The 25,421-nt window shown below is 47.6% G+C and overlaps 1 protein-coding gene across 6 annotated transcripts in view; it reads left to right on the forward strand.

Moving 5' to 3' along the window:
- KLHDC1 (kelch domain containing 1) overlaps positions 1-25,421 on the forward strand; it is a 167,390-nt gene that overhangs the window by 89,689 nt on the left and 52,280 nt on the right. For all 6 annotated transcript variants that reach the window (XM_033952968.1, XM_033952973.1, XM_033952971.1 and 3 more), the window contains one exon: positions 17,154-17,266. In XM_033952968.1, the coding sequence (XP_033808859.1) occupies positions 17,154-17,266 (113 nt within the window). The remainder of the gene's footprint in view (positions 1-17,153; positions 17,267-25,421) is intronic.

Genomic DNA, 25,421 nt, shown 5'->3' on the forward strand with positions numbered 1-25,421 from the left:
CGGCCCCGGCTCGGCTCCTGATGGTCCTCCTTGTTCACATGGCCTCTACGGTTCACGTGACTCCTTTTGACAGACTTCACTTCCGTATTCCTCAGTGGACTCTTGCGTCCCAATGGAACCAGGATCGGGATCCTCTCTCTCGAAGCATTGTCGTGACTCCTTTGTTGAAGAAGTCTCTCTGTTGGTGGATGCTCTCTTCCAATCTTTCCAGAGGTTTTCTGTTTCATACTCCTCCTCCGCAAAAGGTCCTCACGACGGACTCGTCGACCTATGCTTGGGGGGCTTTTCTGGACGGTCTTTGCACTCAGGGTCTTTGGTCCAGTGCCGACCGTCTTTGTCACATCAATCTGCTGGAGCTTCGGGTGATTTTCCTCTCCCTGCAGGCTTTTTGTCACCTGCTTCGCGACCGAGTGGTGCTGATCCGCACGGACAACCAGGTTGCCATATATTATATCAACAAACAGGGGGGAACAGGGTCCCTGTCCCTGTGCCGAGAGGCTATGGGGCTCTGGGAATGGGCCATTTGCCGCAACATGTTCCTTCATGCGATCTACATTCAGGGCCAGCACAATTGTCTGGTGGACAGGTTGAGTGGTCCATCCATTCTGTGACTCTGCGTCAGGTGTTTGCTCGTTGGGGAACTCCGGACATCGATCTGTTCGCATCCCCCCTCAATCACAAGTTGCCCCGCTTCTGCTCCAGGGTTTACACCCCTCTCAGACTCGAGGCGGATTCTTTTCTACTGGATTGGACGGACCTGTTTCTGTATGCGTTCCCTCCATTCCCTCTGATTCTGAAGACTCTCGTCAGGCTCAAGTCCACGCATGCCACCATGATTCTGATAGCTCCTCGGTGGCCCCAACAGCCATGGTTCTCCCTTCAGGTTGCAACTCAGTTCCAGGGAACCTCTTCTTATGCCTGTTTTTCCTTCTCTGCTTACGCAGAGTCGGGGTTCGCTGCTTCATCCCAACCTTCAGTCTCTGCACTTGACGGCTTGATTCCTCGAAACTTAATGCCCTCGTTCTAGTTCTCCCAGCCAGTACTGGATGTCCTGGTGGCGTCTTGGAAAGAGTCCACTCGCCAATGTTACCATCAGAAGTGGACCTGCTTTTCTTCTTGGTGTGCTACTCGACTGCTGGAGCCGGTCTCTGCCTTCCTATCTGCTGTCCTGGATTATCTGTTGCACTTGTCTGGCACTGGACTCAAGTCCTCTTCAGTTCAAGTCCACCTTAGTGCCATTACTGCTTTTCATCAGCCGATTGACGGGAAGCCTATCTCTGTTCATCCTGTGGTTTCCTGCTTCATGAAAGGCCTTTTCCAGGTTCATCCGCCCCTTAAACCGCCTTCCGTGGTTTGGGATCTTAATGTGGTCCTTGCTCGTTTGATGCAGCCTCCATTCGAGCCGCTAGCTCGGGCTCACTTGAAGTATCTTACTAGGAAGGTTGTGTTTCTCATTGCTCTCACTTCTGCCCATAGGGTCAGTGAGCTTCAAGCCTTGGTTGCGGACCCACCTTTCACTGTCTTCCATCATGATAAGGTGGTTCTCAGTACCCATTCTAAATTCTTGCCTAAGGTTGTTTCTGAGTTTCACATCAACCAATCCATTGTTCTTCCTGTGTTTTTTCCGAAGCCCCATTCTTATCCTGGAGAAGCGGCTCTGCATTCTCTTGATTGTAAGCATGTGCTGGCCTTCTACTTGAAGCGTACCGCTCCTCATCGTTCTGCTCCCCAGCTGTTCCTCTCTTTCTATCCTAATCGCCTGGGTCACTCTGTTTCTAAGCGGACTATTTCTAACTGGTTGGCCGCTTGTATCTCTTTCTAGAAACTCTCTACTCCTACGCTGACGATATCCTCATCCTCCTCGAAACCGACTCGAACCTCTCGAACCTCGCTGAGAACATCTCCACATGTATTACGAACCTCCAATCCTGGGCCCAATCTGTACAAATGAAACTGAATGAGTCCAAAACCAAACTACTTTGGCTCGGCCCAATTTCAAATCATTTACCCACCTCCATCCCTCTACCTTCCGGCCCCACTCTTCAGCTTGAGTTTTCAAGCAAAGTCCTAGGCATCATCTTAGACTCCTCTCTCTCCTTCAACGATCACCTCAACTCCCTAGTAAAAAAATGCTTCTTTAGCCTTCATATGTTGAAGAAAGTAAGATCTTGCTTTCATCATTCTCATTTCGCCATCCTCGTTCAATCCACCATCCTCTCTAGACTGGACTACTGCAACTCCATCTATATAAGCCTAACAAAGAAAAACCTCCATAGACTTCAGCTAATTCAGAACGCCGCGGCCAAGCTTATTTTCGCAAAAGGCAAGTTCGATCACGTTTCCCCACTCCTCTCCAAGCTTCACTGGCTCCCAGTATACTCCAGAGTCCTCTATAAATGTGCCTGCATAGCCTTCAAGATTCTACATGGCGTCCTTCCTCCCGTTATCCCACTCTTCTGGAATTCCTCAAACCCGCTCTCTTCTAGACCCTCCCAAAAACTGAAACTATCTTTCCCATCTATAAAAGGTATATCCCGCGCAGGAAAACTTGGAACATCCCTCCACAGAACTCTGGAACAACCTCTCATCCCCGCCCAGAAATTCTAGCTCCTTCCAATCCTTCCGCAAACATTTGAAAACTTGGCTCTTCTCAAAAATCTAATCACCTCCCCGTTCTCTAGTACTCTGTCCCTCTCTATCTTCTCAGTCCCTCTCCTATCCCTTCTTTGTAGTTCCTTTCCTCTCAACCTCTGTAAACCGTGCCGAGCTCTGCGCATGCGGAGATAGTGCGGTATACAAACCTAAGGTTTAGTTTAGTTTAGTTTATGCTCAGGCTGGCCTCTACCTGCCGAGTCGAGTCACAGGCCACAAGGTCCGAGCGATGGTGGCGTCTGTTGCTTTCCTCCTCTCAATTCCCATTGAGGAAATCTGTAAGGCTGCTACTTGGTCCTCGGTTCACACTTTCACTTCTCACTACTGTCTGGATGCTTTCTCCAGGCGTGATGGCCATTTTGGCCAGTCAGTTTTGCAGCATCTATTCTCCTAAATTGCCAACTCTCCCTCCATCCCATTATAGCTAGCTTGGAGGTCACCCACATGTAGAGAATATGCTGCCTGCTTGTCCTGGGATAAAGCACAGTTACTTACCGTAACAGGTGTTATCCAGGGACAACAGGCAGATATTCTCGCAACCCTCCCACCTCCCCGTGGTTGGCTTCTTTGCTTGTTATCTGAACTGAGGCCACGCTGAGGAGACACATGCTCTAGGTCGGGCGGGAGGGGCACGCGCGCATGCGCGAGCCAATCGCAAGCTTGAAGATCTTCAAGCAAGTCTGCTTGCGAAAACATCCACTAGGGGGCTCCGTCAGTGACGTCACCCACATGTAGAGAATATCTGCCTGCTAACCCTGGATAACAACACTTCGGTAAGTAACTGTGCTTATCCTAGGACAAGCAGGCAGCATATTCTTGACTGATGGGTGACGGCACCGACAATTTTAGAGTGATTGCACTCTAAGAACTTGGAAAGTTCTAGCAGGCCGCACCGCGCACGCGCGAATGCCCTCCCGCCCGACGGAGGCGCGCGGTCCCCTGTTTCTTAGTTTCCACGGAGCTAAGAAGACGCGTCCTTTTCAACAGCTGTTGAAAAGAATTTTTTCTTCGCTTCCCGCTCGCGTAAACTTTCAGGAAATCTTTTTTCCTCTTTTTCTTTTGTTCTTTTTTTGATTTAAAAAAAAAACAAACTTTACATTTTTTCGGTTCGCCACGGCGGGGCCTGTTGCCAACATCGAGGCCTCGGCCTTCGATTTGGCAGAAGCCGTTTTCACATTCATGCCCCCCCAACCCGGGTTTAAGAAGTGCCATTGGTGTGCACGGCCCATTTCTCTCACCGACCCGCACAACTGGTGCTTACAGTGTCTGGGTCCAGACCATCGGGCGTCCACCTGCACCCGCTGTGCCACTTTAAAGAAACGGACTTTGAAAAACCATCAAATCCAACAACGGTTGTTATTTGGTGCCGATATGTCTGAACCTATGGCACCGGCACCGACATCGGCCCCGCCTCAGTCGACACCGCGCCGGCGTCGCATCCTTCAGGTAAGCCGGCTAAGAAGCCTTCCCCGCTGGAGCGTCCTCCGGTCTCAGTAGCAGCGAGCCCAGTCCTGCCGACCTCGAGGCGCTCCGCCCCGATTGAGGATCAGCCCCTCGACCTCGGGATCCTCCTCCTCGGGGCATCGAGCGGCACCACAGGTACCGCAGAAGAAAAAAGCGATACCGGTGCCTTCGCTGGACGAGCAGATTGCTGCCGTCCTGCAGGTGCAACTTAAGGAGCAGTTACAACAGCTCCTTCCTGCTTTATTGACACCGAGCCTTCCAGTCCCGGTCCGGTCTGAGCCACCGGTACCGACAGTGGAGCAGCCTCTATTGTCCGCATCCACTTTGTCAGTACCGGTACATTCTGCTTCCTCGGTCTCCATGCCGATCCTGGCACCGGAACCGAGAGCTCTACACCAGGCTGTGCAAACTTCGGCACCGATACAGCCCTTAACATCTCCTGGTACCGCTTCTCTGAGATCGGGTAAGTCGACACACAAAACCCGACACCTGGAACCCCCCACACCGGAGTCCCAGGATCGCAGCTTCCAAGTTAGGGATCCTGATCTGTGGGGTGACTCCGAAGAGCCTCTTCTCTCTGAGGGGGAGTGTTCATCGGGTGATGAGAATCCTTCTGTTTTAGATCCGTCCTCTAAGCCTGATGCTACCTCTTTCACCTCCTTCTTGAAAGAGATGTGTAAATCTCTTTCTATTCCCTTGGAGGCTGAGTCCAAAAAATCCAAAGCGTTCCTTGATGCAATGGATTTTGACCAGCCTCCAAGGGAATTTCTGAAATTACCCCTCCACGATATCTTGAGGGAGACTTTTTACAAGAATCTAGAGACACCTTTGACTATCCCAGGAGCCCCTCGTAAATTGGACTCCTTATATAAAGTCATCCCCATTCCTGGCTTTGACAAACCGCAACTTCCACATGAGTCTCTCTTAGTGGAATCCACACTTTAAAAAATCCACAGGAGCTAGTGTGTATGCCTCAGTCCCTCCTGGCAGAGAAGGTAAGGCCATGGATAAATTTGGCAAAAGGTTGTACCAGAATGCGATGTTGGCTAACAGGTCAGGGAATTATGCCTTTCATTTTTCTTTTTATCTGAAGCATCTCATTCAAAATCTGACTGCTTTTGAAAAGTACCTCCCTGACCGCAAGAAATCTGCCTTTTGCCAATGTTCTTCATCTCTTCTACAGCTTCGGAAATTCATGGTCCGGTCGATCTATGACACATTTGAACTGACCTCTCGAGCCACGGCCATGTCTGTTGCCATGCATCGTCTGGCATGGCTCAGAGTCTCAGAACTTGATGTTAACCATCAAGATCGCCTAGCTAATGCTCCTTGTCTAGGCGATGAGCTCTTTGGAGAATCCATGGACTCCACTTCGCAAAAACTCTCTGCCTATGAGACCAGGTGGGATACTCTCCTGAAAACTAAAAAGAAGACCCCACCTGCCCGGCCTTTTCGGCAACAATCGGCCTACCAACGCCGCTATGTGGCTCGTCCCTTGCCACCGGCTCCTCAACAGCCTAGACGTCAGCGCCAACAACAAAGGCAAACTCCTAGGCCAGCACAGCAACAACAGGTAAAGCCTCCTCCACCACAAAAGTTTACCCAACCCTTTTGACTTGGTTCTCCAGGACATAGCCAGTGTTCTACCATCTGCCCATCCTCCACGACCCATAGGAGGACGTCTTGCTTTTTACATCAGCCGTTGGGAAATCATCACCTCGGATCAGTGGGTCCTCAACATCATCCGACACGGCTATTCTCTCAACTTTCAGACTCTTCCTATCCAAAGTCTGCCAAAAGAGTCTGCTTTGAACACTCCTCAGTCTTCCCTCCTTCTTCAAGAGGTTCAATCCCTCCTCCTTCTGAACGCCATAGAGGAAGTTCCTCTAGATTAAAAGGGGCAGGGATTCTACTCCCGTTATTTTCTGGTTCCCAAAAAACAGGAGATCTCGGACCCATCCTAGATCTTCGCGATCTCAACAAATGCTTGGTCAAAGAGAAATTCAGGATGCTCTCTTTAGCCATTCTTTACCCTCTTCTCACTCAAGACGACTGGCTATGCTCCCTCGATCTCAAAGAGGCATATACTCACATACCGGTCAATCTGGCCTCCAGACAGTACCTCCGCTTCATGATCAATCATTGTCATTACCAATACAAGGTGCTGCCCTTCGGTCTTGCCTCCTCTCCAAGAGTGTTCACCAAATGTCTGATTGTGGTGGCTGCCTTTCTACGCTCTCACCACCTTCAGGTCTTTCCTTACCTTGACGATTGGTTAATCAAGGCCACTTCCTCTCAGACAGTGCTCCAACCAAACCATCCTGTTTCTACAACTTCTGGGGTTCGAGATCAATCTACCCAAATCTCATCTCATCCCCACTCAGAGACTTCAATTCATTGGAGCGGTGCTGGACACAGTCCTCATGAGAGTGTTCCTGCCTTCCAACCGTCTTCACACTCTTCAATCTCTATGTCAGCAGGTGCTGCCACAACGTTCCATCCCTGCCAAGCAAATGATGATACTTTTGGGTCACATGGCCTCAACAGTTCATGTCACACCCTTCGCACGTCTTCACCTGCGCACTCCTCAATGGACCCTAGCTACCCAGTGGTCTCAAGCGACGGATCCTTGCTCACGACACATATTTGTGACATCATCTCTTCTTCAATCTCTACAATGGTGGTTGATATCCTCAAATCTCTCCAGAGGTCTTCTGTTCCATCTACCTCCTCATCAACTTGTCATCACCACCGACGCCACCCCTTATGCCTGGGGAGCTCATTTGAACGAGTTCCAAACTCAAGGCCTTTGGACAGCCCAGGAAAAGAAGCATCACATCAATTTCCTGGAACTCAGAGCAATGTTTTATGCCCTCAAGGCCTTCCAACATCTTCTCTTTCCTCAAGTCCTACTACTGTGCACGGACAATCAAGTTGCGATGTACTACATCAACAAACAGGGTGGGACAGGCTCTCGCCTCTTGTGCCAGGAAGCCCAGAAAATTTGGGCTTGGGCCACAGATCACCAATTATTCCTGTAAGCTATCTACATTCAGGGAGAACAGAATTCCTTAGCGGACAATCTCAGCAGAATTCTCCAGCCTCACGAGTGGACTCTCGATCCTTTAACTCTACAGTCCATCTTCGCTCAGTGGGGCACTCCTCAGATAGACCTCTTTGCAGCTCCTCACAATCACCATCTGCCCCTCTTCTGCTCCAGACTCTACTCTCCTCACCGTCTGGCAGCGGACGCATTTCTCCTTGATTGGTCCAATCTGTTCCTGTATGCTTTCCCTCCGCTGCCTCTCATGTTACGAACCTTGTTCAAGCTCAAGAGGGAACAGGCCACCATGATTCTCATCGCTCCACGATGGCCCAGGCAACATTGGTTCTCCCTTCTACTTCAACTCAGTTCCAGGGAGCCTATTCTTCTTCCACTGTTTCCTTCTCTGCTTACACAGCATCAGCACACCCTTCTGCATCCCAACCTCCAGTCTCTGCACCTGACAGCTTGGTATCTCTCGGGCTGACTTCACATGATACTCTTTTGTCTCAGCCCGTTTGTTCTATTCTGGATGCCTCCAGGAAACCGGCCACTCTGCAATGTTACCATCAGAAGTGGACAAGATTTTCTTCCTGGTGTCTCCTTCATCATCATGATCCCACTTCCCTTGCAGTGGAGACCTTGTTGGATTATCTTCTTTCTTTGTCTGACTCTGGTCTCAAGTCTACTTCCATCAGAGTCCACCTCAGTGCTATTGCTGCTTTTCATGAGCCAGTTCATGGAAAACTCCTTTCAGCTCATCCTTTGGTTTCCAGATTCATGCGGGGTCTTTTCAACGTGAAACCACCTCTTAAAGCTCCTCCTGTAGTCTGGGATCTCAATGTGGTTCTCTCCGCCTTAATGAAGCCTCCGTTTGAACCTTTGGCTACAGCTCCTTTCAAGTTCCTCACTTGGAAAGTGGTCTTCCTTATTGCTCTTACCTCTGCCAGGAGGGTCAGTGAGCTACATGCACTAGTTGCGGATCCACCTTTTACAGTCTTTCATCATGACAAGGTGGTTCTGCTTACTCATCCAAAGTTTCTCCCTAAGGTTGTCTCTGAATTCCATCTCAACCAATCCATTGTTCTGCCTGTCTTCTTTCCGAAACCTCACTCTCATTCTGGAGAACAGGCTCTGCATACTTTGGACTGTAAGCGGGCTTTAGCTTACTATTTAGACCGTACTAAGCCCCACAGATCATCTCCACAACTCTTTCTGTCCTTTGATCCGAATAACTTGGGACGTCCTGTTTCTAAACATACGTTGTCCAATTGGCTTGCAGCGTGCATTTCATTCTGTTATGCTCAGACCGGACTGACACTGGAAGGTTCTGTCACGGCCCATAGAGTTCGAGCTATGGCAGCATCTGTGGCTTTCCTCCGTTCCACTCCTATTGAGGAAATCTGCAAGGCTGCTACTTGGTCCTCAGTTCATACTTTTACATCTCATTATTGTCTGGATGCATTCTCCAGACGGGATGGACACTTCGGTCAATCTGTTTTGCAAAATTTGTTTTCCTAATGGCCAACCTTCCCTCCATCCCTCTTTTTGTTAGCTTGGAGGTCACCCATCAGTCAAGAATATGCTGCCTGCTTGTCCTGGGATAAAGCACAGTTACTTACCGTAACAGGTGTTATCCAGGGACAGCAGGCAGATATTCTTGCGTCCCACCCACCTCTTCGGGTTGGCTTCTTGGCTGGCTTATCCTAACTGGGGACCGCGCGCCTCCGTCGGTCGGAGGGCACTCGCGCGTGCGCGGTGCGGCCTGCTAGAACTTTCCAAGTTCTTAGAGTGCAATCACTCTAAAATTGTCCGTACCGGGGCTCCGTCGGTGCCGTCACCCATCAGTCAAGAATATCTGCCTGCTGTCCCTGGATAACACCTGTTACGGTAAGTAACTGTGCTTTTTATGCCTCAACTAGTTGGGATGGAATCCTTGGGCTCTTCTAACCCAAATTTGTGCCAAGATTGCACAAAATTTGCAGCTCAGGAGTGCCCTTGTGCCGCGTGGTGTGGACTGGAGAGGGGGAATGACCAGCATAGCCTGTCATCTGATTAAACAGGTGACCAAAAGAGTGGCTAGCCTGTTGGGGTGGCCTTTTCTGTTTTCGGGGCATGGAAATCTTGACTATTCTACATGACAGGGCACGGTTGCCCCACAGCCCAAGAAACACAAGCTAAAGCAGTGTTTCTCAACCTTTTCAAACCAAGTACCCCCTAAGCCTAACAAATACCAATCAAGTACCCCGCCCAAGCTCTGCCCCAGACCCGTCCAAACTCCGCTGCTGACTCTACCCCCATAACCTATGCAGGTGGCATCCTTGTTGGATCTTACCATCAAGACTGTTTTCCTTGTGACCATCATGTCAGTGAGACGAGCCTTAGAGTTGCAATCCCTGTTATGCAGGGAACCCTTCCTCAAGAACAAGGAGGTGGGAGTTTCCTTGCACACAGTCCTGTCCATATTGCTGAAGGTTATTTTGGTGTTTCATGTCATTCAAGAGGTAAGTTTAACAACATTCCAGACCACAAGGTTAAAAAAAAAAGGACCAGGAAGCTGGATGTGAGGAAAGCCCTCCTAAGTTATCTAGAGGTCAGCAGCAGCAGAACGGGATTTAGGAGTGATCATTAGTGAAGATATGAAGGCTGCCAATCAAGTGGAGAAAGCTTCATCCAAGGCTAGACAAATGCTGGGTTGTATCTGAAGAAGTTTCGTCAGCCGGAAGCCCGAAGTTGTAATGCCGTTGTACAGGTCCATGGTGAAACCTCATCTGGAATATTGTGTACAATTCTGGAGGCCACACTATCAAAAGGATGTGCTGAGAGTTCAGTCGGTTCAGCGAATGGCCACCAGGATGATCTCAGGACTCAAGGATCTTCCTTATGAGGAACGTCTGGGGTAAGTTGCAGCTATACTCACTCGAGGAAAGCAGAGAGAGGGGTGACATGATTGAGACGTTCAAATATGTCACGGGCCTTATTGAGGTAGAAGAAGATATCTTTTTCCTTAAAGGACCTACGGCAACAAGAGGGCATCCGTTGAAAATCAGGGGTGGGAGATTTCATAGCGACACTAGGAAGTATTTCTTCACCGAAAGGGTGGTTGATCGTTGGAATGATCTTCCACTGCAGGTAATTGAGGCCAGCAGCGTGCTAGAGTTTAAGAAAAAATGGGATAAGCATGTGGGATCACTTCAAGGAAGAACTTAGGGGCAGACTTGTTGGGTCGGTGGTCCTTTTCTGCCGTCATATTCTATGTTTCTATGTTTCTAATTTCATGATTAAATTTAAATGTCTTTTTTCTTTGTTATTTCTGGGCCATAGACCTTAGAAGTCTACCTGGTACTGTCCTTAGGTTCAAACTACTGGAGTTGTACTTGAAGAACACTCCAGTCTATCCAAACCATCTCCTTTACGGGATTTAGACTGTGAAAGTTTGCCCATTCATATTCTAATTAGTGATCCTCTGTGTTCATCCCATGCTTTTTTGAATTCCATCACAGTTTTCCTCTCCACCACCTCCCTCGGGAGGGCATTCCAGGCATCCAATACTCTCTCCATGAAAAATAATTTCCTAACATTACTCTTAAGTCTCAATGTGTTCTGCTCAATTTCCCTTCTCTGGAAAAGATTTGGTCCTATATTAATACCTTCAAATATTTAAATGTCTGTATCATATCACCCCTATCTCTCCTTTCCTCCAGAGTATACTGCTCTTGTTTAGTTGTGCTCTGATTCAAGATGTGGTGGGATACCAGAGGGCCCTCTGGATTCTTTCAGGTGTGTGATTCATTATGGTTGAGGACTCTGGATCTCCTCCTCTCTTGAGGTTTTGTAGGAGGGGTTGTGGTCAAAATTTGTTTTGTTACAGCAGTGTCTCTTAAACTGTGGTGTGCCCCGAAGAGATTCTGGGTGTGCCATGAGAGATTACAGAATTTTACTTTATTTTAAAAAATTCCCTTCATAAGTACCATATTTTCACGTAGATAACGCGCACCCGTTTAAAACGCGCACACGGGTATAGCGCGCGGAAAACACAAATTTATGTACAGAAATTTTTATATACCGCGCACACCCGTATACCGCGCATGCTGCCTGACTCTCCCGTTGCCCCCCCGACTCTCCTTTTGCCCGCCCTGACTCTCCTCTGGCCACCCCGACTCTCCTTTCGCCCGCCCCGACTTTCCTCTCCCCCTTGAAGTCCTGTCCCCACCCTGAAAGCCTGATGCCCCCCCCCCCGACGTCCGATTCACACCCCCGCAGGACCGCTCGCACCCCCACCCCGAAGGACCGCTCGCACGCACTCCTACCCGCACCTGCACCCCCACCCTGAAGGACCGCTCGCACCCCCACAGCCTCCCGACCCCCCCCATCATGTAGAAGCTCCTACCGGTGTCCTGCTGCTTTCTCTTGGCGGTCCCGGCCCTTCCGTGAGCCCTGCGCCTGCGCTGCTTCCTCTTCCAGCGGTTCGCCCTTTCTCTAACGTCAAGCCCTCTTGTCCCGCCAACTCCCCGACTCCCCGACACGATCGGGGCAAGAGGGAGCTCAAGCCCTCTTGCCCCAGCCAACCGCAGCACCCCCGACACGATTGGGGCAAGAGGGAGCTCAAGCCCTCTTGCCCCCCCGACACGATCGGGGCAAAAGGGAGCCCAAGCCCTCTTGCCCCGCCGACTCCCCAACTCCCCGACAATATCGGGCCAGGAGGGAGCCCAAACCCTCCTGGCCACGGCGACCCCTTACCCCCACCCCGCACTACATTACGGGCAGGAGGGATCCCAGGCCCTCCTGCCCTCGACGCAAACCCCCCTCTCCCCAACGACCGCCCCCCCCCAAGAACCTCCGACCGCCCCCCAGCTGACCCGCGACCCCCCACGACACCCCCACCCCCCTTCCCCGTACCTTTGTGTAGTTGGCCGGACAGACGGAAGCCAAACCCGCCTGTCCGGCAGGCAGCCAACGACGGAATGAGGCCGGATTGGCCCATCCGTCCCAAAGCTCCGCCTACTGGTGGGGCCTAAGGCGCCTGGGCCCAACCCGACCATGTACCCAAGGCCCTGCCCCCAGGAGGGACCTAAGGCTCCTGGGCCTATTATGATTGGCCCAGGCGCCTTAGGCCCCACCAGTAGGCGGAGCTTTGGGATGGATGGGCCAATCCGGCCTCATTCTGTCGTTGGCTGCCTGCCGGACAGGCGGGTTTGGCTCCCGTCTGTCCGGCCAGCTACACAAAGGTATGGGGAAGGGGGGTGGGGGTGTCGGGGTCGGCCAGGGGGGTCGCGGGTTGGCTGGGGGGGCGGTCGGAGGTTCTTGGGGGGGGACGGTCATTGAGGGGAGGGGGGTTTGCATCGAGGGCAGGAGGGCCTGGGATCCCTCCTGCCCATAATGTAGTGCGGGGTGGGGGTAGGGGGTCGCCGTGGCCAGGAGGGTTTGGGCTCCCTCCTGGCCTGATATTGTCGGGGAGTTGGGGAGTCGGCGGGGCAAGAGGGCTTGGGCTTCCTTTTTGCCCCGATCGTGTCGGGGGGGCAAGAGGGCTTGAGCTCCCTCTTGCCCTGATCGTGTCGGGGAGTCGGCGGGCAAGAGGGCTTGACGTTAGAGAAAGGGCGAACCGCCGGAAGAGGAAGCAGCGCAGGGCTCACAGAAGGGCCGGGACCGCCAAGAGGAAGCAGCAGGACACCGGTAGGAGCTTCTACATGATGGGGGGGGGGGTCGGGAGGCTGTGGGGATGCGAGCGGTCCTTCGGGGTGGGGGTGCGGGTGCGTGCGAGCGGTCCTTCGGGGTGGGTGTGCGAGCGGTCCTGCGGGGGGGTGAATCGGACGTCGGGGGGGGGAACTATGTAAAAAAAATTTTGTACAACGCGCTCACGCATATAACGTGCAAGGTTATGCGCGGTTTGTAAAAACCACGTATAACGCGCACGTTATATGTGAGAAAATACGGTATACGCTAAAATAGATGGCATGTATGTCGCTTATGCAAGAGTCTGTTAATGTTATGAGCGTCTGTGTGTGTAAGGATACAACCGCCCAGACAATCATCATTCTTTGATGTGATTGATCCTTGAAAACTAATGATAAGTAAATGCACATTTGCTTGTTAACTATCGAGTCACGTTTTGAGCTAATTTGCAGTTAAAAACAATCACATCCTTTCGCATTGATTAGCAATTCTATTCTATCTATATTAGTTTCACGGTTGTTACAATTACCCTTACATAGCTTAAAGAACTTTAAATAAATAACTCTCAAATTTAATTTTTTAATTTTTATTTTATAAAATTTTCAAATTTCAATCAAAGCGAAATTCATACAACTTGAATAGATCAATATAGCATACTATTGAAATCATAAAATCAGGTAAAAACAATTAGATATTTAGTCCACAATATTAAAGGAGATCAACAGGAAATAATACAAATAAAATAATACAAAATACTAAGAAGCGGCATAATTCTGTGTTACCTACTGCTGGTATAGCAAGCTAAATATTATCGGCCATAGTTGCTCTTCCTTCTCTCAATTCAATGAATTCTAGCAGCTGTTTGGGTTCAAAAAATAAGTAACTCTTATTTTGATAAGTAATCAAATATTTTACAGGAAATTCCACCCAAAGCCAGGACTCTTGGCCTTAATGCCAAGAACTCCTTCCTCTGCTTCTGGGACTTTTGAGCCATATCAGGAAATAAACGAATTTTGACCCCAAAAAACTGGTCATTCAAATGACGGAAATATAAACGCATAACATAATCACGGTCATTTTCCAAAGCTAAAGGAACTAATAGAGTTCTTCTCTCAGTTACCACCTCCAGTGAACTCTCTAGGAAGGTTGTCAAATCCAATTCCCCTTTTTATCTCCTTGATTTTCAATAGGAGTAGAAGCCTCCACAGTACTCTTTAACTGCAAGTAATTAACTCTTACAATCAGAGATAAATTATCAGGTGGGATACACAATATTTCCCTAAAATATTTCCTAATCATCTCCATGGGAGAGATGACTGAAGATTTAGGAAAATTCAGAAGTCTCAAATTATTCTTCCTCAGTTGATTTTCAAAACTCTCCATTTTCATTGCCATGTAAACTCTTTCTTTTAATAAAGCAAAGTTTGTTTGTTCAATTTCGGAGAGCTTTGTCTCCTGTTTCCCTAAATTCTCTTTCATTTGGACAATATCTACGCCTGGACCATGGCTCTGTACAGTGGTATTATAACTTTCTCTGATCTACTCGTAATTCCCTTCTTTATCATGCCTAGCATTCTATTTGCTTTCTTTGCTGTCGCCGCACAATGTGCTGATGGTTTCAGGGTCCTCTTTATCAGTACACCCAGGTCCTTTTCCTGTTTGGTCTTTCCCAGAGTTACACCTGACATTCTATACTTGTGATCTTTATTTTTTCTGCCTAAATGCATCACTTTACTCTTAAGCTCTTAAGTTTTTGTATCTATCTGCTGGCTGAGGGGTATAGTCTATTCATTCTGGATTGATTTGATTAAGGAAAGAAAATTAGCAGGTAAGACAACAATTTTCCTTCTTTCCCACATGTATTGTAACAATTGTCATTCCCACCAATTGCAGCAAATTATTGAAGTTTGTAATAGTAGTAGTAGTAAAAAATTGGCCGTGCAGTAGGAAGTATAGTGGGAGCAACAGGGGGTGTCTCTGCTCTGCTAGAGTTGACTTATGTAATGGCAATTCATAAACTTATGTGCTCTGTCATTAGAGTGGGGGGGCACCTTATATGTTCTTTAATATACTGAGGGGTTCATAATAAAAACAAATGTCTAAAAAATGTCCTAAATGGCTACTTGGATGATCAAAAAGCCTGATCGTCCAAGTACCCATAACCAAAGCTGGTTTTTAGACGAATCTAAAAACAGCTTAGGCCTTTCCCCTGCCTCTAGACCCACAGAGAGAAAAGAGGCGTGTTTAGAGGAGGGGAAAGGGCGGGAGGTGGGCCAACCTACACCTAGGCGTACAACAGGTATAACCAAAACATTTGACAGGTTGCCTAGTCGGCACTTAGACCTTTTTGACTTAGACGAAGTCAAACCAGGTCTAAGTGCCGAAAAAGGGGCCGCTGAGCTAATTGCCGCTGGCGCGATCTGTTTAGTGGCCTGGCAACCTAGCCACCGCAACCATCGCGGCAGGAGAGATGCTTCATCTCCCCTACCGCAATGCGATCACCCCTCTACCCGAACTGCTGCGACCTGCGGCAGGAGAGATGCCCAATCTCTCCTGCTGCGAGTTGTGGCAGTTTGGGTACAGGAGTGATCGCATCGAGGCAGGGGAGATGGCCAATCTCTCCTGCCGCGATACATCACCCCCCCGACGATATCGGGGCAAGAGGTAGCCCAAGCTCTCCTGCCCCGTCGAACCGCGACCCCCACGACAACATCGGTGCGAGAGGGAGCTCAAGCCCTCCTGCCCCGGCGAGCGTGCCCCCCCCCCCCCGCCGAGTACGAGCAGGCCAGGAGGGAGCCCAAGCCCTCCTGGCCCCGGCAACCCCCCCTCCGACACAAAGGGGCCAGGAGAGAGCCTATTCTGATTGGCCCAGGTGCCTCACTCCCCACCTGTGGGCGGGGTTTCTGCCGCCTGGGCCAATCCGGCCCCATTCTGGACCCGGCTGGCCTGCCGGACGGGCGGGTTTGGCACCCGTTCATCTGGCCAACTTAACAGGTACGGGGAAGGGGGGTGAGGGTCTCGTGGGGTCGGCCGGGGGGGTCGAGGGTCGGCGGGGGGGGCGATCGAGGGTTCTGGGGGGCGGTTGTTGGGGGGAGGGGGTTGTGTCGAGGGCAGGAGGGCCTGGGATCCCCCCTGCCCGTATTTTAGTGGGGGGTAGGGAGTCGCCAGGGCCAGGAGGGCTTGCGCTCCCTCCTGGCCCCATCGTGTCATAGGGGGGGTTGCTAGGGCCAGGAGGGCTTGGGCTCCCTCCTGGCCCCTTCGTGTCAGAGGGGGTTCGCCAGGGCCAGGAGGGCTTGGGCTCCCTCCTGGTCCCTTCGTGTCAGAGGGGGGGGTTGCCAGGGCCAGGAGGGCTTGGGCTCCCTCTTGCCCCGAAATCATCGGGGCTGCCGCGGGGCAGGAGGGCTTGAGCTCCCTCTTACCCCGATGTTGTCGGGGGGGGGGGTCATGGTTCGATGGGGCAAGAGGTCTTGGGCTCCCTCTTGCCCCGATGTTGTCAGAGGGGGGTGTTCACGGTTCGACATGGCAGGAGGGCTTGGGCACCCTCCTGCCTGGATCGTTGTTGGGGGGGGGGGGATTCTGTAACCGGTGTTGTTTTTGACAGACACCAGTTACAGAATCCAGCTTTTAGGCGAAAGACTGGCTCCTCCTTCACCTAAAAGCCCTTCTGTTGGACGTTTGTGGCTTAGGCGTTTTTTTGGTTCATTATGGCCAAAAAGTGTAGACGTTGTGGGGGTGTACTTGTAGACGTAGTGGTGATCTGGGTGTTTAGTAGAGGCAGGCCATAATCAAAACAAGGACGTTTGTTTTGGTTATGGATACTTTCCCTGCTTCTGCTTTGAACGTTTAAGGACTTAGGCCAAAAAGGGACTTAGATGGGTTTTTTGATTATGCCCCTCCACGTGTTTAACATGGCATTTTCCATCTGATAACACCTGCTGTAAAATCTTTTCTTAACTATTTTACCCCCTTTTTTATGAACACACAGCGCCTGCAGTGGAGGTACCTGCTCCAACACTCATAGAATTCCTATGAGCGTTGGAGCAGTTAACGCCGCTGCCAGCGCTAAAACCCATGCTATGCGTTTGTAAAAGAGGGGGTAGCTTATTACATATAATGGCCCAAAATTATTGTGCAAGGGCTTTCAGTTTAATAATAATGGTTAGAAAACAGCTTGACATTGAGACAGTAGTTTAGTGATGGAAGACGTATATTTATTCCAGTTTCAAGTCTTGCTTGGGTGATTCTTCTCTGCTGTAATTATCCTCAGGAGAAGTTAGTTCTCTCACCAACTATTTTCCTTCTTTTTTCATGTATTGATTAGGATTAATATTAATGGGGAGAAACCCAAAGGTCGATCATGGCATACTTTGACTGCCATAGGAGATGATCAGCTTTTCCTTTTTGGTGGACTAAGTGCAGAGAGTGTACCTCTAAGTAAGTATATAAATCTCAAAGAAATTCCAGTTAAGCACATGTGCTGGGTACAGGGCCACTGAAAAAAAACCCCAAACAAAGGTAAGATTCAGTTAATGAACCCAATCTGACTTACAGTGCATTCTGAAAATCAATTAAAACCGCCCTATTCGACAAATACATTGACTAAAACTGTCCTCTCCCTCTCACTAGGATTTCCCCCTCTGTAAATGCCTTTTCTTTCTCTCAAGAAGCTCCTTTCATGTATTCTTTACCCATAGAACTCCAATTATTATGTAAGCTTTCTATTTAGACTTATTGTATTGTATTTAGACTTATTGTATTGTATTTAGACATTGTTATTCGCTGACTGTCCAGCCTTCTTTCAATGTGAACCGCCTAGAAGTCGCCTGACTATGGCGGTATAGAAAAATAAAGTTATTATTATTATTATTAACCATCCTGCATGATGACCTTCTAAGATTTCGTGTCCAGAAAGCCCAGAGCTCAGCAGTGTTGTGATTTCAGCAGGTGCAAATACAGAGGTCCATATTTAAACATTAATTCAAACTGTATATGTACTGGCTTTTCATATAGCAAGTATAATTTGTTATATTAATTTTACTGTGTGCTTTATTCATTATTCTTACACTTGTTTCCTATTGTAACAGAATTATTGTTGACATTTTGAGTTATGTGCCACTTAAAATTTCAGATAATGGGAGAATACATACTTTAATTAAATTAAAACTACAGTAGAGTTCATTTTGAACAAAATGATACTCTACAACTGTGTAATTGTTAAACTGTCAGTACAAAAATTGAGTAGATAAGTTAAGAACATAAGAACATAAGAATAGCCTTACTGGGTCAAACCAATGGTCCATCAAGCCCAGTAGCCTGTTCTCACGGTGGCCAGAATCCAAGGTGTAGCAATATTCCATGCTACCAATCCAGTGCAAGCAGTGGCTTCGCCCGTGTCTTTCTCAATAACAGACTATGGACTTTTCCTCCAGGAACTTGTCCAAACCTTTCTTAAAACCAGCTACATTATCTGCTTTTACCACATCCTCTGGCAAAACGTTCCAGAGCTTAACTATTCTCTGAGTGAAAAATGTCCTCCAATTAGTTTTAAAAGTATTTCCCTTTAACTTCATCGAGTGTCTCCTAGTCTTTGTAATTTTTGATGGCGTGAAAAATCGATCCACTTGTACCCATTCTACTCTGCTCAGGTTTTTGTAGATTTCAATCATATCTCCCCTCAGCCATCTCTTTTCCAAGCTGAAGAGCCCTAACCATTTTAGTCTTTCCTCATATGAGAGGAGTTCCATCCCCTTTACCATCTTGGTCGCTCTTCTTTGAACTTTTTCTAGCACCACTATATATCGTTCGTCCCGATGTGGATCATTACTGCAGTCTCTTCTGTCTCCGTTCCTTCCAGGATCTTTCCAATTTTGTCCACGATGTCCTTGGTTCTCGCGACTGGTGACCTGCCTGCCAGGAGCGAGAACCAAGGACATCGTGGACAAAATTGGAAAGATCCTGGAAAGAACGGAGACAGAAGAGACTGCAGTAAAGATCCACATCGGGACGAACGATGTCAGCAGGAGAGACTACAGAAGAAGCACGCTGATAGAACAGTTCAAGATGCTGAGAAGGAAGCTGAAGATGAGGACACAGAAGATAGCGTTTTCAGAGATCCTACCGGTACCGAGGGCAGATGTGAAAAGGCAGGAGGAACTACAACCAATAAATGCGTGGATGAGGAGATGGTGTGAGGAAGAAGGGTTCTACTTCGTGAGGAACTGGACAACTTTCTGGGGCAAGAGCAAGCTCTACAGGAGCGATGGACTGCATCTGAGTACGGCGGGAACAAGACTTCTAGCAAATAACATCAGGAGAGGAATAGAACAGGCTTTAAACTAAGAAGAAGGGGAAAGCCGACAGTCGACCAAGTGTCGACGATTCAGAAGAAGGTATCCCATGAAGATACCGAGGGGAAAAAAGGCTGGGAAGAAACAATGGACAAATTACAGGAGTCGACTAACCCAGAAGAGGAGGTTAGAAGAAATATAATAAAAGAGAAGAAACTAAAGACCGAAGCACAGGGAAAGGAAATGAAGGCAACAAAATGCCAGGAGCTAAATTGCACATATACTAATGCAAGGAGCCTAAGAAACAAAATGGGGGAATTAGAAGCCATGGCCAATGCGGAGGACATAGACATCATTGGAATCTCTGAAACATGGTGGAATGAGGAAAGCATATGGGATACAGCACTGCCAGGGTACAAGCTCTATCACCAGGACAGATCAGGACAGAAAGGCGGTGGAATAGCACTATACATAAAAGAAAGCTTACAATCGACAAGAATGGACACAACAGAGACGACCAACAAGCTAGAATCGCTATGGGTTAAAATATCGGGAAGGAAAGGGCCCAAAATAAAGATAGGCCTATACTATCGTCCACCCGGACAAACCAGAGATATTGATGAGGAAATAGAAGCCGAGATGAAGCGAGAATGCAAAAGTGGTAACACGGTTATTATGGGAGACTTCAACTACCCCGGGATAGACTGGAGTCTTGGAAGCTCAAGATGCGCTAGGGAGGCAGAATTCCTGGAGGCTATACAAGATTGCTTCTTGGAGCAGCTTGTTAGGGAACTGACGAGAGGAAATGCCACTCTGGATCTAATCCTAAATGGACTAAGGGAACCTGCAAAGGAAGTGGAAGTAGTGGGACCATTGGGAAACAGCGATCATAATATGATCAAGTTCAAGGTTGAGGTAGGAAAGGGAACCATAGCATCAATTTTTAACTTCAGGAAAGGAAACTATGAAGCAATGAGGGGAATTGTAAAGAAGAAACTTAGGAACACTTCCAAAAAATGGCAAACGGTAGAACATGCCTGGTCTTTTTTCAAGGACACGGTGAGCGAGGCACAAAATCTGTATATCCCCAGATTCAGAAAAGGGTGCAAAAAGAGTTGAACAAAAGACCCGGCGTGGATAACTAAAATAGTGAAGGAAGCGATAGGCAATAAGAGAAATTCATTCAGAAAATGGAAAAAGGACAAAACTGAGGAAAACTGGAAAGAGCACAGGAGGTATCAAAAAGAATGTCACCGTGTGATTCGAAAAGCCAAGAGAGAATATGAAGAGAGACTAGCCAGGGAAGCACGAAATTTCAAACCGTTCTTTAGATATGTTAAAGGGAAGCAGCCTGCTAGGGAGGAGGTGGGACCGCTGGATGACGGAGACAGGAAGGGAGTGGTTAAGGAGGAAAAAGAGGTCGCAGAAAGACTTAACATGTTCTTTTCGTCTGTATTTACAAGCAGGGACACAACCAACATACCGGAACCTGAGCAAATCTTCAATGGAAATCAAGCGCAAAAGTTAACATCCATGGAAGTGAGCCTTGAAGAAGTGTGCAGGCAGATAGAAAAACTAAAAACTGACAAATCCCCGGGTACGGACGGAATCCATCCAAGGGTTCTGAAGGAACTAAAGGAGGAAATAGCGGAACTACTACAGCACATTTGCAATCTATCCCTGAAAACAGGCGTGATCCCGGAGGATTGGAAGATAGCCAACGTTACGCCCATCTTTAAAAAGGGATCAAGAGGTGACCCGGGAAACTACAGACCGGTAAGTATGACCTCGGTTCCAGGCAAAATGGCGGAAGCACTGATAAAAGAAAACATCGATGAACATTTTGAAAAAAATCAAACTTCTGATAACCAGCCAACATGGTTTCTGCAAGGGGAGATCATGCCTGACTAACTTATTACACTTCTTCGAGGGAATTAACAAACAGATGGACAGAGGAGACCCCATAGACATCATATACCTAGATTTCCAGAAAGCCTTTGACAATGTGCCTCATGAACGTCTACTCCGGAAACTGAAGAACCATGGGGTAGATGGAGTCGTGCATAGATGGATCAGAAACTGGTTAGAGGGTAGGAAACAGAGGGTAGGGGTGAAGGGCCACTACTCGGATGGAGGAAGGTCACGAGTGGTGTTCCGCAGGGCTGGGATAGGAAGGGTATAGATAGAGGATTACTACACAGGTCCTGGACCTGTTGGGCCGCCGCGTGAGCGGGCTGCTGGGCACGATGGATCCCAGGTCTGACCCAGCGGAGGCATTGCTTATGTTCTTATGTTCACTATATCTTTCTTGAGATAAAGAAACCAGTTTTGAACGCAATACTCCAACCTATTGACCACAACCCCAGACTACAAGAAGTTCAGAAAGGAAATAAAAACTATACTCTTCAAGAAATCCCTTAATAAAGCTTAATACCATGATAAAGCTTAACCCCCCTCTTACCATCCCCTCCCTAACCCCAGATCCTACTTTTCCCTCTCTTGGAAACCTTCTCTGATCTAACGTTGTTTGGGCATTCGGAGAAACTGAAGGGAGATAGGTTCAAAACAAATGCAAGGAAGTTTTTTTTCACACAAAGGTTCGTGGACACTTGGAATGCGCTACCGGAGGAAGTGATCAGGCAGAGTACGGTACAGGGATTCAAACAGGGATTGGACGGATTCCTGAGGGATAAAGGGATCGTGGGATACTGAGGGAGGAGCTGGGATGTAACACAAGTATAGAAAGCTAACCAGGTAATAAGTAAAGAAACCCAACCAGGTCGTGCATGTGCAAGACCGGAGGGTTAGGACTTCGATGGGAAGATAGGACTTCAATGAGAAACCAAGGTGGCAAGGGAGCCCCTTCTGGTGATTCAGACAGGTCGTGACCTGTTTGGGCCGTGACCTGTTTGGGCCGCCGCGGGAGCGGGCTGCCGGGCAGGATGGACCTATGGTCTGACCCGGCGGAGGCACTGCTTATGTTCTTATGTTCTTAACTCTTTTTGTAATCCGCTTTGAACCAAAAGGTAATGGCGGAATAGAAATCTGTAATGTAATATAATGTAATGTAATACTTCAGATGAGGTCGCACCATAGAGCGATACAGGGGCATTATAACATTCTTAGTCTTGTTAATCATCCCTTTTTAAATAATTCCTAGCATCCTATTTGCTTTTTTGGCCGCCGCCACATATTGAGCGGAAGATTTCATCGTATTATCTACAATGACACCTAGATCTTTTTCTTGGGCGCTAATCTCCAAGGTAACTGTGATTCAGGTTATTCTTCCCAATGTGTATCACTTTGCATTTGTCCACATTAAATTTCATCTGCCATTTGGACGCCCAGTCTTCCAATTTTCTAAGGTCTGCCTCCAAGTTTTCACAATCCGCATGCATTTTAACAACTTTGAACAGTTTAGTGTCATCTGCAAATTTAATCACGTCACTCCTTGTTCCAATTTCCAGATCATTTATAAATAAGTTAAATAGCACTGGTCCCAGTACAGATCCTTGCGGTACTCCATGTTTACTCTCCTCCTTTGAGAAAAATGACCTTTTAACCCTACCCTCTATTTTCTATCTGATAACCAATTTCTAATCCACAACTGAACTTTGCCACCTATCCCATGACACTTTAATTTTTTCAGGAGCCTCTCGTGAGGAACTTTATCAAAAGCTTTCTGAAAATCTAGATACACTATATCAACCAGCTCACCTTTATTTACATGTTTATTCACACCTTCAAAGAATTCAAGCAAATTTGTGAGGCAAGATCTCCCTCGGCTGAAGCCATGCTGACTCTGTTTCATTAAATCATCTTTGTCTACCTGTTGCATAATTTTATTTTTTAGAATTAATCATTTCTACCATTTTGCACGGCACCGAAGTAAAGCTTACTGGTCTGTAATTTCCCGGATCTCCCCTGGAGCCTTTTTAAAAACTCGGTGTAACATTGGCCACCCTCCAATCTTCAGATACTACAGATGATTTTAGCGACACGTTACAGATCACTAACAGCAGGTCAGCAATTTCATTTTTGAGTTCTTTTAATACCCTGGGATGTATACCATCACTTTTTAACTTGTGGTTTTGGTTCAGTATGTGTTCCAGATTCACTGATATTTCTTTCAGTTCCTCTGCGTCATCACCCTTGAAAACCATTTCTGGTTCAGGTAGATCTCTTACATCTTCTTCCCTAAAGACCAAAGCAAAGAATTCATTTAGTCTTTCCGCTACGGCCTTATCCTCCCTAAGTCCCCCTTTTGCTCCTTGATCATCCAACGGTCCCACAGATTCCATCACAGGTTTTCTGCTTCTAATGTACCTAAAAAAATTGCTATGTGTTTTTGCCTCTTTTGCAAGTTTCTCTTCATATTCTTTCTTAGCTGTCTTTATCAGTGCTTTGCATCTAACTTGCCAGTGCTTGTGTTTCTTCTTATTTTCTTCATTCGGATCTTTTTTCCATTCTTTAAAGGATTATTTTTTTGCTCTAATAGCCTCTTTCACTTCATCTTTTAACCACAGCCGGCTCTCGTTTCCAATTCTTTCCACATTTGCCGATAAGTGGAATACATCTTGTCTGGACTTCCACGATGGTATTTTTAAATAACATCCATGCCTGGTTTACAGTCCTAACCTTTGCAACTGATCCTTTTAACTTCTTTTTAACCATTTTCCTGATTTTATCATAGTCACCCTTTCGAAAATTAAACGTCCCTACAGTAGATTTCTTTTGCGACGTTACTCCCAGTATCAGCTCAAATTTGATCACGTTATGATCACTGTTTCCCAGCAGACCCAACACAGTTAACTCCTGTACTATGTCTTGCTTTCCACTAAGAACCAAATCTAAAATAGCACCCCCTCTTGTCGGTTCCCAGACCAGTTGCCCCAAGAAGCAGTCGTTTATGACATCTAGGAATTTTATCTCCCTAGCACTCCCTGATGTAACATTTAACCAGTCAATGTTGGGGTAATTGAAATCAAAGAAAAAGCAAAAATTATGATTGACACAGTAATGATCACTCCACTGACCACTATGTAGTACAATATAGGGTGAGAGAGAAACACAGTATTTTGCAGTAAGCTAAACACAGCATATAAATATGTGTAGAAAAAAGCCTCAGTTAATGCTTCATGGGCTCAAAAATACTCCACTGCAGTGTTTACTGCAGTTCTATCACAATGCCCATATAGTGTTTCATTCACAGGATCAGTCAGGATCAAAATCAAAAAGCAAACGCTACAGTTACTAACACCAAGCACTGTTGAAACTAAGCAGGAAAAACTTGTCTATATTTTTATTCAGGCACAAGCTTCAGATCATCCCATTTTGCTTCAAAACTGGCAGAGATAGTCTTCAGGATTCTTTACTCCTAATTCATGCCAGGTGTGTGTTGGGTGGATGCCTGAAGAGCACCCTTATGCCAAGTGCCACACAACATGTGAAAGGGGGAGGTGGAGGAGCAGTTGGCATAGCCTCTCCTTTGCTCTCTAGGGCTGAAGAAAGGTCGGGGGCCTATCAGTGGGGAGTAACTCCTTTCTAGTGTCCCAGAATGGCAGTCTTTCTAAGCACAACTAAGCACAAGAACGAGGAGGCCACGAAGCCCAAGAGATGCAAGCTGGAGTCATCTAAAGGGGACTCCGTGCTGCCTAATATTACATTTTCTCCAGAATTTATCAATCTGAAGTGGAGAGCTTATCAGGATGGACATGATCCCTAGGGAAAGCTGGCAGTGTCAGAGCTTGGCCAGGATTCAATGGGCCTTTCCGTGGGAGACGCAAATGATGAAGGGTCTATTTGTATGCATTTACTGTCACAGAGCAAGCCTTCCTTGTCGGGAAATGCAGGATTGTAGGCTTGTGCAACTGTGCAGTATACCATGGTAGCCCTTGATCAAGGGGATGACTTCACAGTGCACTGGCTGTTTAGACCCTCTGCTGTGATTGAGATTATTGTGGACTTTGCAGTAGTTAAACTTGGAATGCCAGCAGGTCTCCTCTGCTCCCTGCTCTATAATGAGTGGAGTAAGAGCCCAGTCTTTTTCATTTCCCTGGCATTCTATCATCAAAATATTAGTCACAGAACATTGGGATACTCCTGAAGGATTCCTTACAGTAGCCAAGACTATGGCTCAGCTGTATCCGATGGCAAGTTACTTATAAGAAGACATCAATAAATACACTTTGAGCACTTTGATAGAATAACATTTGGATCTTCCTAATCTTCCTACTCTTGCTGGATTCTCTTTTTCTTTTACCCCCCCCCCTTCCTTTTCCTTCCTCTAGGCACAAACAGGT

Source organism: Geotrypetes seraphini, chromosome 7 (genome assembly GCF_902459505.1).
Source record: "Geotrypetes seraphini chromosome 7, aGeoSer1.1, whole genome shotgun sequence".
Classification (NCBI taxonomy): domain Eukaryota; kingdom Metazoa; phylum Chordata; class Amphibia; order Gymnophiona; family Dermophiidae; genus Geotrypetes; species Geotrypetes seraphini.